Raw genomic sequence first — 19,019 nt, 5'->3', positions numbered from 1 at the left:
GAGACTTGAGTCACAGAATTGGAAACATGAGTTCATTGTGTGGGGAGTTTGACATGATAGCAAGTTCAGGAGCTCCCAGATCAGGCTGAACACAGGCATGGTGGAATTTCAGTCAATCCCAAAGGAGACTCTTGTAGAGGAGGGGATTAACAGAGAGCCACAAAACCAGCACAAAGAATAACAGTTCTCACTACTACAGCTTAAACGGGGAGGGGAGAGGAGAGAAAGAGAGAGAGAGAGAGAGAGAGAGAGAGAGAGAGAGAGAGAGAGAAGAGAGTGCGCTCCCACCCCGCTGCAGGCAGTCTGAAGGGCTTTGGCTCAGCCATATCCACAGGAGTGTGATTGCAGTGGGTTATAAATAGGCAGGAGCTGATGATCGAGTGTAATTGCATACACCGAGAACGAATCCAAATAAGCACCGCCAAAGCCCTTCTCTATTTCAGATTTACTCTTCAAATAATTAAATATGTGCAAGACAAAGAAACCAGGAGAAGCTTTTAATGACCTGGAAAAAGGGGCAAATCTACCATTCAAACTTAGTCATGACATTCTGAAAAGAACCCTAAGCACTTTGAAATGGAAGGTAGAGAGTCGAGTTAAATTATAATGTTTGCACAGCTATCAAATTTTAATATTTAAACTGTTTTTTTCTTTCCGAGACAGGGTTTTCCTCTGTAGCTCTGACTGTCCTAGAACTCTATATGTAGACTAGGCTGGCCTTAAACTCAGAGATCCACCTGCCTCTGTCTCCTGAGTGCTGGGATTAAAAAGAGGTGTGTGCCACCACCCCTTGGCTTAATAATAACACTTCCAAAGGCCACATACGCATGGGACTCTGGGAGGCAGTGGTGAGTTCTGCTGCCAGGTGGCGGTGGCTTGTTTTCATTGAAGCAGGTGTGCCAAGAACACAGGGTGTTTTAGATCTGTATCAAGGAACACAGCGATGGAAGCCTCCAAAATGTCAGGGAACTGTCTTGTCTCAAGTTGTCCCCGTGGATAAGGAGAGGGAAAGACACTGTATGGCGTGACTATAGTCTGAAGGTTTCCAGACGGGTCAGCTAAGCCTCGGTTATCTATCTAAACTCAACCTAAGCCAGCCATTAAATCTGAACTAAATTGAAACCATCTATCAAACCAAAGCAAGTGCTCTCTCCTTTCTCTCCTAACTGCTGATAAAAGAAAAAGAGGCTTGGGGGAAATACTTCGACTAAAATAAAAGGCACAAGAAACAAAGTGTTTCTGATAGTGCCATCATAAAATCCATTGCTTTGTATGCTGACCTTTAAAACTGATAAAAATTAATAATAAAAAAAAGGACACAAGAAACAGGAAGCAGCGTGTTAATACCGGGTTACTTGCCTGGTCCGGCAAAGAGTTAACACAGCACCCGTCCTTGTGTGATGCCCCATGCCTTCACCGTGCACCTGCCAAGTGCGTCACCCAGTGAGACCACCAATGCTTCAGTGTCTTGAGGAGGCCCTAGTGTTGGGGAGTCACACACGTTTAGCTGATGGCATGGACTAGACGTTCCCACCAGAACCTTTCCTGCAGTGACATATCATTTGTATTTTGATAAATAAATCTTGCCTGAAGACCAGAGGCAAGGCTACAGTCACTAGAGGTCAGGTAGTGGTGGCACACACCTTCAGTCCCAGGATCTGGGAGACAGTCAGATGGATCTCCCAGGCCACCCTGGGTTACACAAGATAAATACAGAAACAAATCCAGGTGATGGTGGCTCACACCTTCTATAATCCCAGCCCTAGGGAGTCTCACACCTTTAATTCCAACACTAGAGGGAACAGAAAATGGGAGGAAAGTGAGGCTTAGTCTGCTTAGTTTTACAGTCGCCCAGCCTTGGTAGAGGTAAGGCTTCTCTAGTGGCTGCTTTGCTTTTTTGGTTTTCAGGTTGAACCTCAACTTCTGTCTCTGGGTTTTTATTATTCATGCTACACTTTCCCTTAAATCAAGGGTCCACGAGTAACGCCTTTCATATATCCGAACAGTAATCAACAGGCTCAGAGTAGTACAAACTTTATGTTATAAATCCAGACAGATCAACTAAATCTAATCTAAAATGAAATGTTCTATAAATAAATGCATGAGAATGCACATATATATATAATAAAAGTTATATTCACTTAAGGTGTTTATTTGTATTCAAAAGTAAATTAAAGCATCTTGCTGTGGAACAATCTTTGTACACTGTAAAAATGTATTAGTCTCATTGGTTAGTAAAGTGTTGACTAGCCAATAGCTGGGCAGGAAGAGATTTGGAGGGAGAACCAGACAAGGAGGACACTGGGAAGAAGGGTGGAGTCTGAGGAGGAGAGACAGACAGACAGGCAGGCAGACAGACAGACAGACAAAGGAGATGAACATGCAGTACTGAAAGGTTCAGTCACGTGACAGAAAGTAAATAAGAAAATATGGGTTAATTTAAGCTGTAAGAGCTAGGTAGTAATAAACTGTTGGCTAAGCTTTTATAATTAGTAAGAAGTCTCTGTGTGGTTATTTTGGAAATGGCTGGTGAGACAGAAAAGTCTGCCTAAAGCATTTAGGAAGACAATGGATCCTAATGTATCCAAAAACTAATTCTGTGAACTACTATAGTTTACAATAAACATGAATAAAATGCACCAGTACAATGAGACAGGGAGAATGACTGTCTCAAGACACACAATATGGATTTGCTAAATTAATGAACTGATGAACGTATTATGGTTTATCATGCTACTTTTTCTATTTATTATCAAGCGTCTAGTCCTTATCCTCACCCTCGAGTGGCGGTGGTCCCAGAGACTGACCCTGGGGCCGCACATAGACCAGGCAAGCACGTTACCATCCGAGTTATATCCCCAGTCTGTAACCTTCTCTATAGACTGCTAATAAGAAAGACAGTTGACATTAAAAAAAAAATCAATTTAGGACACATATGGTGGCCCATCCCTTTAATTCTAGCATTTGGGAGACAGAAGCAGGAAGATCTTTGTGAGTTTGAGGCCAGCCTGGTCTATATAACCAGTTCTGGGCCAACCAGGGCTACTGAGGGAGACTCTGTCTCAAACAAACAAACAAACAAAAAAACCAAACAAACCAAAACAATGACAACAAAAACCTGTAAAAAGTTTTGCTGCCCAGGCCTAATAGTCTGAGTTTGATCCCCAGGTCCCAAATGGTAGAAGGAAAGAACCTACTACCATGAGTTGTCTACTGACCCTCACTGCGCTCTCGCTCTCTCCCTCTTCCCCCCATACACACACACACACACACACACACACACACACACACACACACACACAGAATAAATAAAAATGCAAAAAAGTAGAATAACTATAGTTGACAACGATAACAAAATTTTTCAAAAAAGATAATGGAAAGAATTTGTAATGCTCCTAACACAGGACATGCCAGTCATTTGACCTGATTATGATGTATCACGCACACGAATTGAAATTCCATTCTGTTCCATCAGTACACACAGCTACCATGTGTCATGTCTACTTAATTTTTAACAGTTACACCTTAACAATGTCTGATCCCTACTCAGCGTATCATGAAGGTGATATACAAAATGGCGCCAGTAAACTCTAAGAGATTTATTGCTTTACAACTTAAAATTACAAACCATGAGACGTCTTCACAGCATATGGCCAAGTTTATACGATGAACCCAGGAGAATAATTCAGTTTCATAAAAATGCAAATCTAACAGTAGTGCATTAATTCGTGCCCATTCTGTCTCTCAAGACAGTCATCAGGGACCTCCCACATGAAATCAATATGCAGACATCTATTTAACTTTATCACCGGCTCACTAAGTAAATATCACACTCTAGACCACTTAGGTGAACGTTATTCGGGCAAATAGCAAATGTAAAAAGCAGGCTGGTAGTGTCAGGCCATTAACAAATCAATCGATAACTGTTCCCTGGTTTTGGCCTAACATCTGCAGAGCAAACTGTTAGCCAGATGCTGCGGTGGAATCTGGGTGCAGTGGGGGATCCCCTCTTCCTCTAAGAGAGGTTCTTGGGGAGACCATCACTCAAAGCAAGGCAAGCGTGCTTTCTGAAACAAGAAAGCAACTCCTTCATCACCAAAAAGCCTAAAACCTCTGAGGACCACACTGGGAGATGGTACTCTGTTTTCCACCAGGCCTAAACCCCGGGCAGTACTCAAAACCCTAAATCACACAATAGAACACACATGGAGTAAATGGTTTGATCTTCCACGCCCCTATTCTTACTGCCTTTGCAATGAGTCTTTTTTTAACACTTTCTAGAAACTATACATAGTCACAGACATCTAATCTTCCTCAAGTGACCAAGAGTGGCCCAACTTTCTGCAATGAATTCAACTTCTTTTACATTAAGCGTGATGTGAGCTGTTTGATGACATCTCACGTCCATGATGTCAAACCCCCAATGTCATTTTTTTTTTAACATTAATTTCAGGGTTAGTGCTACACCTGTCTCCTTCACACGACACACAGCCAAGATCTTCTACTATGCCTTGGGTCACTTATCCATCTCGGCAGTTGAAAGACAGTGAACAAGAATGAAGACAGGAAGTCCAGCTGCCTGAATCAAGGTCATGACTGCTTCCTCAAGTTGTAGCACAGGACAAATCCCGTGGACAAGGTGTCACAGTTACCAGCACAGCTCAGAAGTCCCGCCTCTTTCATTTTGCCCGGTCCAGAGGCAACAGTGAAAGACTACACAGAGCGTCCTAAGCGAGGCTACTGATCATGAGTGGGAGAACTGAAGGCGCTCTCAGATTGGAACAAATCAGATGTCTGTCTCACTGCTAAGGGGCGGGAGGAAGGGGAACCTCTTTCCTCTTTCTCTTGCCTGTGACATGATCTAGGGGGAAAATATGAGCATTTGTTGTCAGATGTGGAAGTTAACATTGGCTTTCACACACACGCATGCCGACCTGCGCCGTGTTTACTTCCCTGTCTTCCTGGGTGGAAGGTTTAATCTCTGCCTCAAAATGACCCACACAAGAAACAGGTTTCAAAAAGTCGGGCTAGAGACCGGCTCTTCCTGTGAAGGGCAGCTTTTCTTCCTTCCTTTTTCTTTCTTTCCTGAGCAACCTTACCCCTTCCTTCTCTGTCCCAATGATGAATGAGGATTCAATGAAATGACCCACAAAGAACAAGAAAAAAGATCTGGGAGACAGTCTATTTCTCTTGTTACCCATAATGCTCAGCACAGACTGAATTCGCCCTGCCCTTATCGCAGGAGCAAGCTGCATGTTCCTGGTTAACGGCCAGGTTGCAAGAGACAAGTTGCAACACACCTGTGGCTTGTCACCAGCCCCAGCACCCTGACAGAAAACCACACCCCACTTCCCACAAACTGCTGTTCCCCAGGTCTTACCCTGCCCAAGAGGTTGTCCTGAAGTAGTGTCTGTTGCAGCACCGGGGCCACATCCTCCAAGCTCAGGACATGGCAGAGGTCAGTGAGCTCCTCTTGACCCAGAGACCCAGTTCCCAGGGTGTCAAAACTGTCAAACAGCTCCTTGAGTCGGGCCTCGTGCTGGTCCTGCTCCACCTCATCCATCCCATAGCCCACAGCGCTCACCTGTGCAGGACAGAGAGGAGTACAGGTTAGGACAGGTCACTTCTGGACACATGCATCTCTTCCAGCCCCACCAGCCACTCAGGACACTGCAGCAGGGCCCTCCCGGCCAATGGTACTCCTACACACATTAGCACCAGGGGCAAATCTGCAATGTTAGGAACAACAGAAGGAGTTAGGCAGGCTCCTGACAGATCACGGCCTGTCCATCAAACGCGGACCCAGGAGGGTTTCTCCCCTATCAGCCCTGAGGACTCAAGAGAGTGAAAGGCTACTTCTACCTGACAGTCAGGTCAGGTGAGATCATTGTCAGTACCAAACCACTGCAAGGTCAGAGCTGCCAGGCAAGTCAGCAAACTCCAGACAACCTGCCCCGATGCTGGGACCCGAGGGGTGACCCAACTGACTATTTCCACCGCTTTCAGCCGAGGTACTCCCGCATCACAGCGACAACAGAGACACTGGTTTAACCCCCTTAATTTACAGAGGACCAGACGCCTTTTACTCAAAAAGCAACTCAATTAGCCTTGCTGGTGCAATTACATGCGGTATCACAGGAAGTATTCCCCGAGGCTCTCTGTAATCCCAGGGTGCTCTAGGTAAATCTTCGTTGCCAAGAGAAAGGGCAAAACACCACTCCAACCTCTCCCATGGAGAGGTCCTGAGGAGCCACCAGCTGTTTCTGAGAATTGAACAGCATCTCTGAACTCCACTACCTCCAGCAACTGGGCTTCATTCCTGGCTGCTCTGTCCCTATAGCTCTGATCCTCCTGCCCTCAGACTCCAGTTCCCGGGCTTCCACTATTCCTAGGAGCAGTAAAAACCTGAGCCATCAAAACCTCAGAATCATCTTCTAAAAGTAAAACCACACAATTCCAGGTATTTTACTTCAAGCATAAGATGTTTCATAGGCCGGATGTGGTGCATGTCTTTAAACTTAGCACTTGGGAGGCAGGGGCTGGCGGATGGTTGGATTCAAGGCCAGCCTAGTTTACAGAACAAGTTCCAGGATAGCCAGGGCTACACAGAGAAATCCTGTTTCAATAAACGGGGGGGTGGGGGGAGGGTGGAGGTGGGGGGAGGATAAGATGTTTCTTCCCTTCACATATAATAATCAATTTTTTAGTGTGCTGGATCCGGCCCAAATCCTGCACACCTGGAAGAAACTTCATGATGCAATCGGTGGGTGTCAAACATAAGACACCCCCTTGGGAGGGTGACCTCAGCCATTTGTAATCAGGCTGTCGGCCAAATCCTTTACTATAGAACACAGCACCCTCCTCCAGGGCCTGGGGGTGCAGCTCCGTAGTACACCATGTATGCATGTGCGCAAGGCCCTGGGTTCAACCCCCAAAGAGCACGGACAGTGGACAGTAACAGCAACACCTTTAACTAAACAAAGCCCTGAGTCAGAACTCAAGGGGCGGCTCTCAGTAACACAGAGACCGGATAATTTAAGCTGCTACACACAGCTAGGACCCAAGGCAATGGAGCTTTCCGAAGCAATTCGGGGGTGCTCTAGGCTGTTCGCTTTCTTTCCACAGACAACTGTCCAAAATATGACAAGGCCGAACAAAGCCATGACCTCCGCAGCTAGGTGACCTCAGATGGGCTGGAAGGACACTGCCACACAGCTAACCCACTGTTAAAGGGAGCCATTTCCAAAAGCAGCATGGCAGGGTGTGGGTCCAGGCTCCTCGGCTTGGGAAGGTCTCCCCCATCAGCAGCGTACTCCTGAGGTGCGGCGGGCTCTGGCTGCCATCCCAGGGTTGGTCTGTTGGGTTAACTAATCAGTATGTAAATGTTTTCAAAATATGTTGGGAGTGCTACATAAACAGCAGAGCTTCAGAAGAGAAACAGGAAGGTGTTAAACCAAGCCACAAAAGGAAGGCGCTCTGGCTAATGAGATTCACCAAAGTGGGCCAGTTAATTGTCAGCTAAGATCTGCTGGGAACCCCCATGGGCTCTGGGATTTTCACAGCTCGAAGGCTCATTCTGAGTCCTCTGGGTTGTAATCTGACCAACTTCAGAAAAGCCAGCCAAGCCTACTTTCACGTGATTTCTGCATGCGTGTTTGTAAACTCAAAAGTGAAAGCCTCCCGACAGTCCCCTCTTCAACATCATCTTCAAGGGTTGGTGATCTGTCTGTCTCAACCAATGGAAGGGAGTAGAACTCGCCATGCACTGACAAGGCCCAGCCCGACCTGCTGCTTTGAGCCTGGGTTAGCAAACATGTCTGATTTCGGGAGGCCATTGGATTTTCACTAGATCAAACTTCCTTCATTTGAAAGCAGCTTTTCTTTCTTATCCCTGAACTTCAGCTCCCAGGTTCCCCAGACAGCGAGCATAAAGCTTAGAAGAAAGTTCTGCATACTGAAATTGAGGGTGGGGGCGGGAGGAAAGGGGTGAATGGGGGTGGGTTGGAACAGGAGGGGTACATGAGGGTTGGGGTGGGAGGTGATGGGTCTGTGGGGGTGGGGTGGGAGGTGAGGGTGAATGTTGTGTGGGTGGGAGGTGAGGGATAAATAGGAGTGGGTTGGGTCGTGAGGGTGGGGTGGGGGATTAAGGGGTGAATAGGAATGGGGGTGGGGGTTAAGAGGTGAATGGGGTGGAGGTGGGGGGAGTGTGGGGTGGGGTGGGAGGTGAGGGGTGTGTGGAGATGGGGTGATGTGGGAGAAGGGGGCTCCACCCCAGTGGGACAGGTGCTCCAGCTGCAGCGCCCAGGAGATGTCGCACGCGGTGACAAGCTGTCAGTTCTCTTCTGGCGCCAAATGCATTTTTGCTGCTGATACAATCCTCCAAATGTTCATCTGTAATTTCCCGTGCAAGAATTTTTCCCCTCCCCACTGGCCAAGAACGTAAGCGTAGGGGCCACAGTTTCTACTTCATGATTGTCCTTCCTTCCCCCGCAAACTAACAATCCGTCCTTTTGGCCGAGGGACTCAGTAAATGGGCTGACCTCATGTTATGGAGATTCCAGGGAAGGAAACTTACCCCCTGCGGGAGATGCCAAAATCAGCACAGACAGTTTCTGCGCTGCCTTCTCCCGCATACGTTAGTTATCTCCAGATCCCCCTTTCCAAGGGCATTTTCAGTGTTAGGCATCACCAAGAAGAAATACTACCAAACTACAGCGACGCCATCAAAAGTAAAATTTGGTGCATTAGAGATGATGCCAAAGGGGTCACAAACTACAGCTGCGCTTTGTAGTGAGGAGACAAAACTTGGGAGGAGGAGCTATGCGGAAACACTTCTCAAGTCCCGCAGTTTAGACAATGAGAATAACAGCAGCCATCTGGAAGGGTTATTCTAGAACTAAGTAGGGCAAGCTAGTGGAAGTGGCTAGGTTCAGAAAAACCGGTCCAAGAGAGGCAACTGAAAATCAAGCAAGAAAATACCTGAGGCCTGGAAAGGAAGTGTGAGCTCAGGAGAGTAACTTAAGTCAATCAGAAAGACGGGCTAAGAATGGGCCATCGATGTCATCCATAGGAACATCATATCAGTAAGTGATGACAGTGACAGACAATGCTTGGCTCTCTGAGCCTTAAACGGCAGATTACTGACAGATTTAATATCACGTGACTGCAGAAAGACTGAGGCAGAGATGGGACCTCAGAAGGCATCACTAGTGTGCTGTTGCCAGCATTTACAGTGCGCATGGCCTATGCCAAGTACTTTGTGATTCATATAATTTAGTCCTCCTAATTCAGGGGCATACATAGTATCACTTTACCATTTCAAATGTAGAAACTGGGCTTTGGCAAAGTTAGGCAACCTGTTCGAGGCCACAGCGTTACGTTGGAGTGAAGCATGATTAATAAAAACTCAGAGACAGATATTAGGGTTCAACCTGAAGGTCATAAAAGCAAAACAGTTAGTCACCGGCTCTTACCACAACCTCAGTACAAATCGGCAATCCTGCTCCAGGAATCTCAGAATGAGACTGAGACTGTGAGCTGTCTCCTCCCGTCTTATATTCCTCTCTGGGCTGGGATTAAAGGCATGTAACACCCAGTTTCTATGGCAAACCAGTGTGGCTACTGGTTTAAAGGTGTGTGTCACCACTGCCTGGTCTATAAGGCTGGCCAGTGGGGCTGTTTTACTCTCTGATCCTCAGGCAAGCTTTATTGACTAAAATACAAATGAAATGCCTCTACAGTGGAGGAGGAACTATGTTTCGACTTAGAGTGTGACCATTATTACCACTCAGTTTGATACCTGCACACTGGAAGCAACAATGAAGGAGTGACAGAATGGCATCTCTTTATGTGGCGGCAGGGGGGACAGAACTGAGAGAAGTTGGACAGTCTTAGGCCACAGACTTCCAGACTGGAATGGGCAGAGGTGGGGGAATCCCCGCCTACCTCGATCTACTGATCAAATGAATACAGCCTATAAATCTCTAGGAATACACAGATACCATAGGCACTCTCTCTTTTTCTGAAGCAGTGTTGGCTTTGAAGCTGAGAAGAAATACATTCTTATATATTAAATGATGACCGTGAAGTGCCCTAGACCTTCAGTAATGGATACAGCCCAGAACTCACACATCATTCTGGGCCTTTCCCTGAATGAATACTCAGTGTCTAATCTGGGAAGTCAATGCTTTCCAGGCCCATCAGACACACATCAGCAGCAGGAAACTTACAAAGTAAGTTTAGAATAGTAAATACTCCCTGAAGTTGCAAAGAACAGCTCCAGTTCAATGAGGACAGCCAGAAACCTTGGTAAAGCTTCACCAAGCACCCTCCCAATCAGCTAGCCAGAAGCCTTTATGACTTCTTTGGAATAAAGGGGCCAGTGTGGGCAGTATGTTGATGCTCTAACTAGGGATGGTTGAATAAAAGGCGGATGCACAGAGTGAGCAATCCAAACACTTACTACCCAATAACTGTCCATATTGACAATGACTGGGAACATCCTACTCACAAAGAGCCCTAAACAAGGCTAGGGCCACATGGCTAGGCCACAGGCTCTGGCAGAGACAGCTATCACAGATCTGTGCAACATGCCACGCGCTACTCGGCACCCCGCCACCCCACCCCCACCGATGACAACGGTGCCAACTGGGACTTCGGGGGGGGGGGGGGAATAGGTGGAGGTGGGGTTGAAGTAATGAAGTGTCCCACAGAAGGTCAACATGAAGTACACATATAAACTTCCCCATACCAGGTTAGAGCAAGGAGCTTGTAAGAAGGGAAGTCCAGCCAAGGTGGGTGTCCATTCCGGGCTGGAAGGGGCGAAAAGGGGACAAAAATCTGGCGAGTGAAAACCAGATCATAAATAAGCACAAAGCCAGAGTCCCTAACCCAAGCCTTTTATTTCCCTTCCAGATGGCCCAGCAGCTGAACAGCTCTGCGGAATGTCTGCGCGCCCCTCTAGGTTCAGCCTTTTTCCTTTCGAGAGTACCATAATAGATGCTTTCGGACCCGTGTTCAGACACAGCTGTTGGGGGTCCACAGCCCAGGCAGTGACCACCGAGTCACTCATGTCATTACTTCGGGGTTGCAGTGATGAACAGAGACAAACCCTGCCTGCTAAGGCTTTTCGTGTGCGCCTTTATTATATTATTAATTATAATATATTATATATATGTAATTATAGATATATATTTATATATATAGATATATATAATATAGATATATTATAGATATATAATTACATATATATAATATATATATTATTATAGACCCTAATAATGCCCATGAGCAAGTTAAAGTGTTCCTTTTTTATTTCCTCTCTTCCACGAGTGTTTTTTTTTCTTTTTTTACCAGCTGAAAGATTTTCCAGGCTTAATCCTGTACCAATTTTAGTATAAAGGGAAATAATAAGGAGAATATACTCAATTGCAGGACAAGCTCCAGGTTAAGCAGTGGCTCCCACTTTTACCTAAATCACCTCTTCAAAGCACTGCTTGCTGCTCAGCCGCGAACTGCCAAAGGCCTCCTCCCTTTAAGCTGGAAACCACACGCAGCACAGCATCACCAGGAACACAACTGAGGTAGAGAGAAATGATAGCATGCCACTGAACAGGGGACATTCACATTTAAATGAACTTGAAAGCTCGCTTTGCTAACCATAACCTAACATGCAATTGTGCTAAGGGCACCCTGTTAGCATTTATTCTCAGCCTAAACATGCTTTAGCATTTTAGTGTCCTGAAGGTTGGTGTGAACCCAGGCTTTTGTTACACCTAATAGCAGGTGGATTACCTAATCAGTTAAGGAGAAATAGCTTTGCATAACACAGATCCTGTAACCTACAATCAACCACTACAGCAAACTATAGGAGCCAAAACAAAGTTTTGTGTTTGTGACTTTTTTTTTTCGAAAAATGAAAACCTGAAACAGCTTTCAATGTTTTCTTTTTTTTCTTCTTTCTTTCTTTCTTCCTTCCTTCCTTCCTTCCTTCCTTCCTTCCTTCCTTCCTTGCATCATTCCTTTCTTTCTTATTGGGGGGTGGTTTTGCTTTTTTGGGTTTTTGTTTGTTTGTTTGTTTTTTGAGACAGGGTTTTTCTGTAACTTTGGAGCCTGCCCTGGAACTAGCTCTTGTAGACCAAGCTGGCCTCAAACTCACAGAGATCCGCCCTCCTCTGCCTCCCGAGTGCTGGGATTAAAGGCGCACACCACCACCATCCAGCTCAGCTTTCATTGCTTGAGCTGTATTCGCATAAGTTCATTTAGGATGGCTGAAGCTATGAACTCCCTAGGGCATGCGTGGAGAAGGGCTGTCCTTGCACCTACACGTGGCATTTCACCAACTGGGCTGGGGTATTAGTATATAGATGCTTCTTGCCCTTTCAGTATAGAGTGAGAATCTAATTGCTTACAAAAACTGCGGTAAAGAAGCAAGCTAATTACTGATGAAGTTTCTCATTTGCATAAATCCATAATGTTTTAAATTATCTTCTTTAGAAAAATAATTGGATAAGTACATCTTTTTGTTTGAGGTTCAGTGAGCCATCCCACAAGCCTCTGACCAACAGATGCAAGATCAATAGCCAGAGTTCAAACTGCATTATTTATTGGCTTACAAATGAGATGGCATCTATAAAAGTAAGCCTTCTGAATGGCTCTAGCTGTCCGGCTCCCTTTAAAATGTTCTGGTGACACCTGCCAAGCCTCTAGCAGTGGAAGACACAGAAAATGAATTTTCATTATCAACATAAAATGGAAGGTTCAAGACCGGTGAAACGGTAGTTTAGAAAGTCATTTACAGTGACATTTAAAACAATTTATACGAACAACATTTGACTCATGATAAGAACACTGCCTATTAAATTAAGATCGGCTGTTCAGAATTCAGTGGAGCTCTGTTCTTGTCCTGTGAGTTGACATCTTTTGATGTGAAGGACTGTTACATATCTAAAATGAAGAGGAGTAAGAAAAAAGAACTTGTGACATTCTGAGCAAGCACCTATTAAAATGACTGAGCTGTGACATTTCCACGAGAGGACCACAGACAGGGTGGCTCCTCTTCTTTGCCCCGTATCTCTGGTGGCCTTTGCTTAGGGCAATCCATTTGCTTTCTAAATGCTACAGTTCGGAAGGCATCTCTCTAAAGCACTAGAGAGCTGAGAAAATAAACAGGCTGCCAACAGCCCCTGCCCCCAGAGGTTCTCATCACCTCCCTATGAACACCAACCACAGACGAGGAGACCACACAAACTCCTCTCTCAGCCTGTAATGTCACCGGTCATCAGTCTGGGTATTTCACAGCTATTTTCAGTTCCACTGCGAGTCATACTAATATTCCAGGCCAGCTCCAACAGCCTAAGCTACCACTGGAAAACATTAGAATTAGGCACACCGATGCCCCCAAAATACTTCCTTGTGGTTTGTTAGGCCTCAGGAAGCATGCGAACAGATAAATTTATGCCAACATGATATATCTGAGAGAACCCGACTGAGAAATAGTTCGTGGTCTCAGGAGCTTAGCTCGGGTGCTACGACGAGGTTGAGAGGAGCGCCCTAAAAGCTACCGTGGCCGTCACGTAGACAACCGCACAGCCGGTACTGGTTGAGTTGCGCGGAAAGCCTTCTCAAGACTTCCTCAACGTCTGGAGAGGGGTTCCCGGTAAGGAACGTCGAGGCGGCTCATAAGAGTTGTATGGAAACACGATCTCTAGCAGGGCACCATTCCCAGCACCAGTCCCCTTTCATTTGCACCTTCGGGTCTGTCGGGGCTGAGGCTGGGAGCATCACCCCTTTCAGTCTCTCTCAGTTTCAGAGAGAGCTTTTAGAGGAGGCTGCTTTCCAACAGTTATCTTTTACGGGGGAAGTGGGGGTGGTGCTGCAGTGCAGACCCGAGCCTCGGATACTTCTTCCGCACCTACACCCACTCCTCACTTCATTCCACACTCCTCTGCTCTGGCGATCAAGTTGTCAGAACAAGTGTCAAAATGTATTGTCCCCCTTTCCGGCTAGCTGCACCCAAAAGTCTCTACCGGCACGGATCCCACGCACCTTCTAAAATCTCCACTTTTAGGACTCCAAACTGCCCAGCATTCCCAGGAGGCGCAGGCCGACACCCAGGGGCTCCCCACGCAGGCTTCTGGATCTCGGGGCTGCCTGGGTGGCCTCGACCCACAGAACAAGAACCCTTTCTGCTTGCTCCCGGTCCTGCCGGATGCTGGAGCGAGGCACAGTAACAGCTTTCAGCTCCGGACTCCTCAGGTCTGGGAGGCGGAGGTGTGGCGGGAGGGCGGGCCAGCCCAGGTCCCTAGCAACCCGCGCGGCGTCCCCGCTCCACCTGCCCACCCACGGGTCGCGGAGCTCACACGCCCAGACCGGTGGTCCGGCCCCGCCGGCCTCGCCTACCTTCCGTCGGCCTCTGAGGAGCGCCCGCGCCAGCTGCCTCCGGAGCTCTGCAAGGAAAGGGCGCTTTGTTAGGGCCCCGCTAGCGCCGCGACACCGAGCAGCCCGCGCTGCCGATCCGGGCACGCGTCCTTCCAGAGGACGCGACTGGGGACCCGCGCGGGCGTCATTTCCATATGTAAGGGGCCAGCGCTCACAAAAGCACGCCGGCGCATCCCCCGCCCCCGCCGGCGCCGCGGCCCCTCCCCCGCCCCCGCCGCCACCCTCCGGCGACAGCGCCCCTCCCGGACCGCCACCGCGTGCTAGATCCCGGGATCTGCGGGTCAGCGCGGCGCGGGACGCTGGGGGTCCCCAGCAGACGGCGCGTGGGCAGCCAAGGCCTCGCGATCTCCCTGGTCGCTAGACTACCAGGGGTCCCCAGCTTGTCGCTCACCGCGTCCCGGGGCTCAGGCACCCCGCTTCACAGCACAGACCATGACCTCGGGGCTCTTGAGCTCCGCCGGGCGGCACGGGTCGGCCGCGCCCAGCGCGCTCGCTCCCGGCTCAGCTGCCGCCACCGGGAGATCGGGCCGCGGGGGAGGAAGAGCCGGGCCGCGCAGGGAGGAGTCAAGGGGACGCCGGCCAGGGCGCGGCTCCTCCTCCTGCCCCGGCCGAGGGAGGAGCGGGTGGCGGTTGTGAGCCGGCGGGAGCGAACCCCCGCCTAGGAGATTTGAACTTGGGAACGCCCAGGCTCTGCGTGCGGGTTCGGCTTCCCGAGGTCACCTCGGTGCACCAGCTGGCACTGCCACCACGCGGTCCCTTGCCCTGCCCGTCGCCTCATTTTCCTCTCAAAGGCATCCACTAGCACCTGGTGGCTTGGCGCAGGGTCCACCATATCTCTGGAGAGTGGAGACCCCAGCCTGAGGAACCTAAAGTGGAAGTTCGGGGGCCTCCTATAGGCGACCCTGGAATTCCCAGCCCCAGAGAATCTTTTGAAGGTCACGGGAAAGGGTCCCAAAGAGCAAAGAACCCTGTAGAGCACTGAGCCCTCTGGACCTCCTACCACTTCTAGATACATCAGTAGCTGCCCACCTCATCCTCATAGGTGCCCTGCTCCTTGTCTAACCTCTGAGGGTGCAGTCAACCCTTTGTCACAGGATCGCAAATCCAGGCTAGAGGTGAAGGGAGCTACAGTCCGGAGACAATACCTTCCCCAGGATCCAGGAGTGGCCCTTGTGGAAGAAAGGATCTCCCCACATTATTACACTCTCAAGTTATTTCCACAAGAACGTTGGACAAATTCTAGGGGACAGTAAGGAGACTGACAAGTTCAGGCTTCTGGAAACAGATGTGACCTCTTCCTCCTGACAAGCACCCTGAGGAGACAGACACCACAGCATTTTAAAAGCCAGGAGGCTGGAAGCCCCGAAGGAGGCAGACAGATGCCTTAGCGTTTTTTTTTTTTCAAAGCAGGAAGCTGGAAGTGCCGGAAACCAGAGCGTCACACTGAAAGCCCTTCACAGACCTAGGATTCAGAAGAACAGCGCATCTGCCGCAAAACTGCCTAGAACTTCAATGCTCACAACCCAGAACCCGGGAAACCGGTGAGATTTTAGTGGGGCCCCCGGCCGACCACGGCCTAGTTCCTTATTTTCTGCTTGTATTGTGCTACAGTTCTACAGAGTTAAGAAAATTGAATGAAGCATTTGGAAACTCTCCATGATTTCTTACATGAATCCACAGTTGTCTCAAAACTTAGGGAACACATATAACAAAGCCAGTTATCTGAAAAATCCAAATCTCTGCTACAGTGCATTTGGGGACTAGGAAAGGGGAGCTCCTCGTCCCCATCCCTTTTAGCATACAGAAACTTACAAACACAGCTATTCAGTTGATCAACGCCACTGTCAACCCACTAACCGGATACTTACAGAGACGTCATGAACAAGAGAATGAAGCTCACTGAACACTCAAACAACCAACAGCCTCAGCGGGGAAGGATGAAGAGGCAGCTTCCTTGTTTCGACCAGCCTCTGCCAGGGCAGATCCATCCTGCTGGTGATCTCTCCTTGTTTCACCACCAAGAATCCTTGAGAAGGAGATAGTGCCTTAGATCAAAGCAGGGATCCTTGGGGCCGGAGAACTCAGCGGCAGTGCTCGCTCCTTGCGGAGGAAGCACAGATTGCTAGGAATGGTGTAACTAGAAAAACACAAGCCTGGTTTTGTGAAAGGATGGGCTAGGGTGGAGTTAGTGCTGGGATTGCCTCCAGCCTTGCCACAGAGGAGGGAGCAGCATGGAGCCAGGCCGTTGCTACTGGGTGATACAGGATTGTTGAGAGCACACGTGAGGCAGATTCTTTAAGACCCTGTGCCTGGAGGTTGGGTTGCACAGGGTGGGTGATTAGTCTTAAAAAAAAAACCAAAGGCTTCACTTAGAACCAGCCTATCACTTGACAGAAATAGTTTTCATTCTACTTATAAGAAAAAATGTAAAGCGATGTGAAGGTTTGCCTGGAGGGAATGGGCACTGTTAGTATCAGGCGCTGTACTGGCCTGCCCGTGGGGTCCTGACAGGATACATCCTTAGCTACATCCCCTTAGAGCACCTCCTGTGCACACTCACTACAATTCCCTTTTAAAAGGGCCCTGCCCAGTTCCTGCTTCTTTCTCTTTTCTCTCTCGCTTCTTTCTCTTCTCTTCTCTTCTCTTCTCTTCTCTTCTCTTCTCTTCTCTTCTCTTCTCTTCTCTTCTCTTCTCTTCTCTCTCTCTCTCTCTCTCTCTCTCTCTCTCTCTCTCTCTCTCCCTCTTTCTTTTCTGCCCCTCTTGTCCCCAGGGACTGGTCTCTGCCCCCTTCTTTGCCCCCTTCTCTGCCCCTTCTCTCTCCCCTTCCAACAAACTTCCCCTGTGAGTCCTGTGAGGGTTCTTACAATTACAACCATCCGTTGCTAGCTAAATTTTACCTTTTATTTGTCGTAGTTCATCTGCTTTTGCTTTTGATGCTCATTTTGCAGAACCTTGTTAATGAAGCCTGGAACCTTGAAGTATTTGCCCCTGTTGTTTGGGGTTTGTTTTCTGCTCGCTACATTTATTTGTTTGTTTGTTGCATACTGCAGTATTGGGCTAAAGTTGTCAGGTGTTTCAAACTTGCGAAAAGTTGACTGTAGCATATGCCCTGGAAGAGGATGTCACTCTGTTTCTTCCCGAAGAAACTTTTGTCTTAGGTTTTGTTTTGAGACAGGGTTTCTCTACAGAGCCCTGGTTGTCCAGGACCTCGCTATGTAGACCAGGCTGGCCTTGGACTCACAAGAGATTCTCCTGCTTCTGAGGCGATTAAAGTGCTGGGATTAAAGGTTTGCACCACCACACCCAGGCTTAACTTGTTGCCCCGGCTGGTTTGAGAGCCTGATCCTCCTGCTTCCACAACCAGCGGGAAATTTTATAAATGATCAGAATCAGACAATAAAGATGAATTAGAGAAAGGGAAGAGTGAAAGCAGGGAGGGGAGATGGGCATGGGGGTGAAAAAATAAAATGGGGGAGAAGGGAGAAGAGGGTTTAGGAACGTAGGCCTTTCAAACTTCCTGGTGTCTAAAGAATGGTGCCCTGCCCAAGTAAGGGCAAGGTTGCAGTTCTGACCCAACTCAACCTACCCACCCCCATGGTGCCATGCTATTCTTCCTTTCTTCCTTTCTTCCTTCCTTCCTTCCTTCCTTCCTTCCTTCTTCTTCTCTCTCTCTCTCTCCCTCTCTCTCTCTCTCTCTCTCTCTCTCTCTGTCTCTCTTTCTTTCCCTCTTTCTTTCTTCCTTTCTTTCTTTTTTTGAGTCAAGGTTTCTCTGTGTAGCCTGGCCCTGCTGTCCTGAAACTCGCTCTGTTGACCATGGTGGCCTCGAATTCACAGAGACCACCTACCTACCTCTGATCCTGAGTGCTGGAACTAAAGGCATGTGCCACCACGCCATGCTCGGTGTGTTCTTTGCTATTCACAGAATAGCTCCCAAACCCTTCTGGCTAGCCCCGGAACTAAGTGAAAGAGAAAGATGCCATGCTTTCTCTTGGAGGGGGTTAGATGGTGAAAAGAGGAGAGAGAGAAAAAAATTCTGTATTGCAGAGACGCAGCAACAGTCCACCGGGAAGAAAGAACACAAGCAGAGAGAAGGGAGTGGATGGAAGATTGGCCTTGGCCTTGACCCTTGGTCACTCTCCTTAGGATTCTCCACCCTCCTCTGTGAGGTATATAAAAGAGGAGATGAATTTGGCTCAAATTTTAAAGGTAGCCAGGACTGCCATAGTGTTCTGAGAAAGCATTCTCAGTTTCTGCCCTTAGAGAAGAAAAAATACCCATGTGTGATAGAGTAGGGAATTCGTTGAAGGCGACACTGGACTTTGTTGGGCAAACACACACAGATTTCAGCACAGCAGAGCAGAGGGCAAGGATGTCACTAAAACATGGCTGCCACTCTCACTGAGACCACTGGTGCAGTTCTAGGCATCTAAGGCCCACCTCAGAAGAGAAAAGGCCAATCCTCTTGGAAGCTGACCTCCATGCGCTCAGCTCCGCGCATGCGCCTTTGAATCTTTCCACAGCTTTTCTTTCTAACCAGACTATTGGTCCTTTGACGTAGTTAGTGCCTTTGTCTCTGTCCC

General features: G+C 48.2%; 1 protein-coding gene across 5 annotated transcripts in view; it reads right to left on the bottom strand.

Annotated features, from left to right (window-relative positions):
* Positions 1–14,984, bottom strand: part of Nin (ninein) — a 102,679-nt gene extending 87,695 nt beyond the window's left edge. For 3 of the 5 annotated variants that reach the window (XM_087911778.1, XM_087911779.1, XM_087911780.1), the window contains exons 1-3: positions 14,831–14,984; positions 14,401–14,447; positions 5,381–5,584 (exon numbers count right to left, since the gene is read on the bottom strand). In XM_087911778.1, the coding sequence (XP_087767904.1) occupies positions 5,381–5,563 (183 nt within the window). In that variant the 5' untranslated portion in view covers positions 5,564–5,584; positions 14,401–14,447; positions 14,831–14,984. The remainder of the gene's footprint in view (positions 1–5,380; positions 5,585–14,400; positions 14,448–14,830) is intronic. The other 2 variants (XM_087911781.1, XM_087911782.1) reach the window with 1 other exon arrangement.
* Positions 14,985–19,019: the final 4,035 nt, after the last annotated feature.

This window comes from Myodes glareolus, chromosome 11 (genome assembly GCF_982192425.1).
Source record: "Myodes glareolus chromosome 11, mMyoGla1.1, whole genome shotgun sequence".
NCBI classification, from domain to species: domain Eukaryota; kingdom Metazoa; phylum Chordata; class Mammalia; order Rodentia; family Cricetidae; genus Myodes; species Myodes glareolus.
The sequence above is the reverse complement of the archived record's forward strand: the minus strand, read 5'-3'. Positions and strand labels throughout refer to the sequence as shown.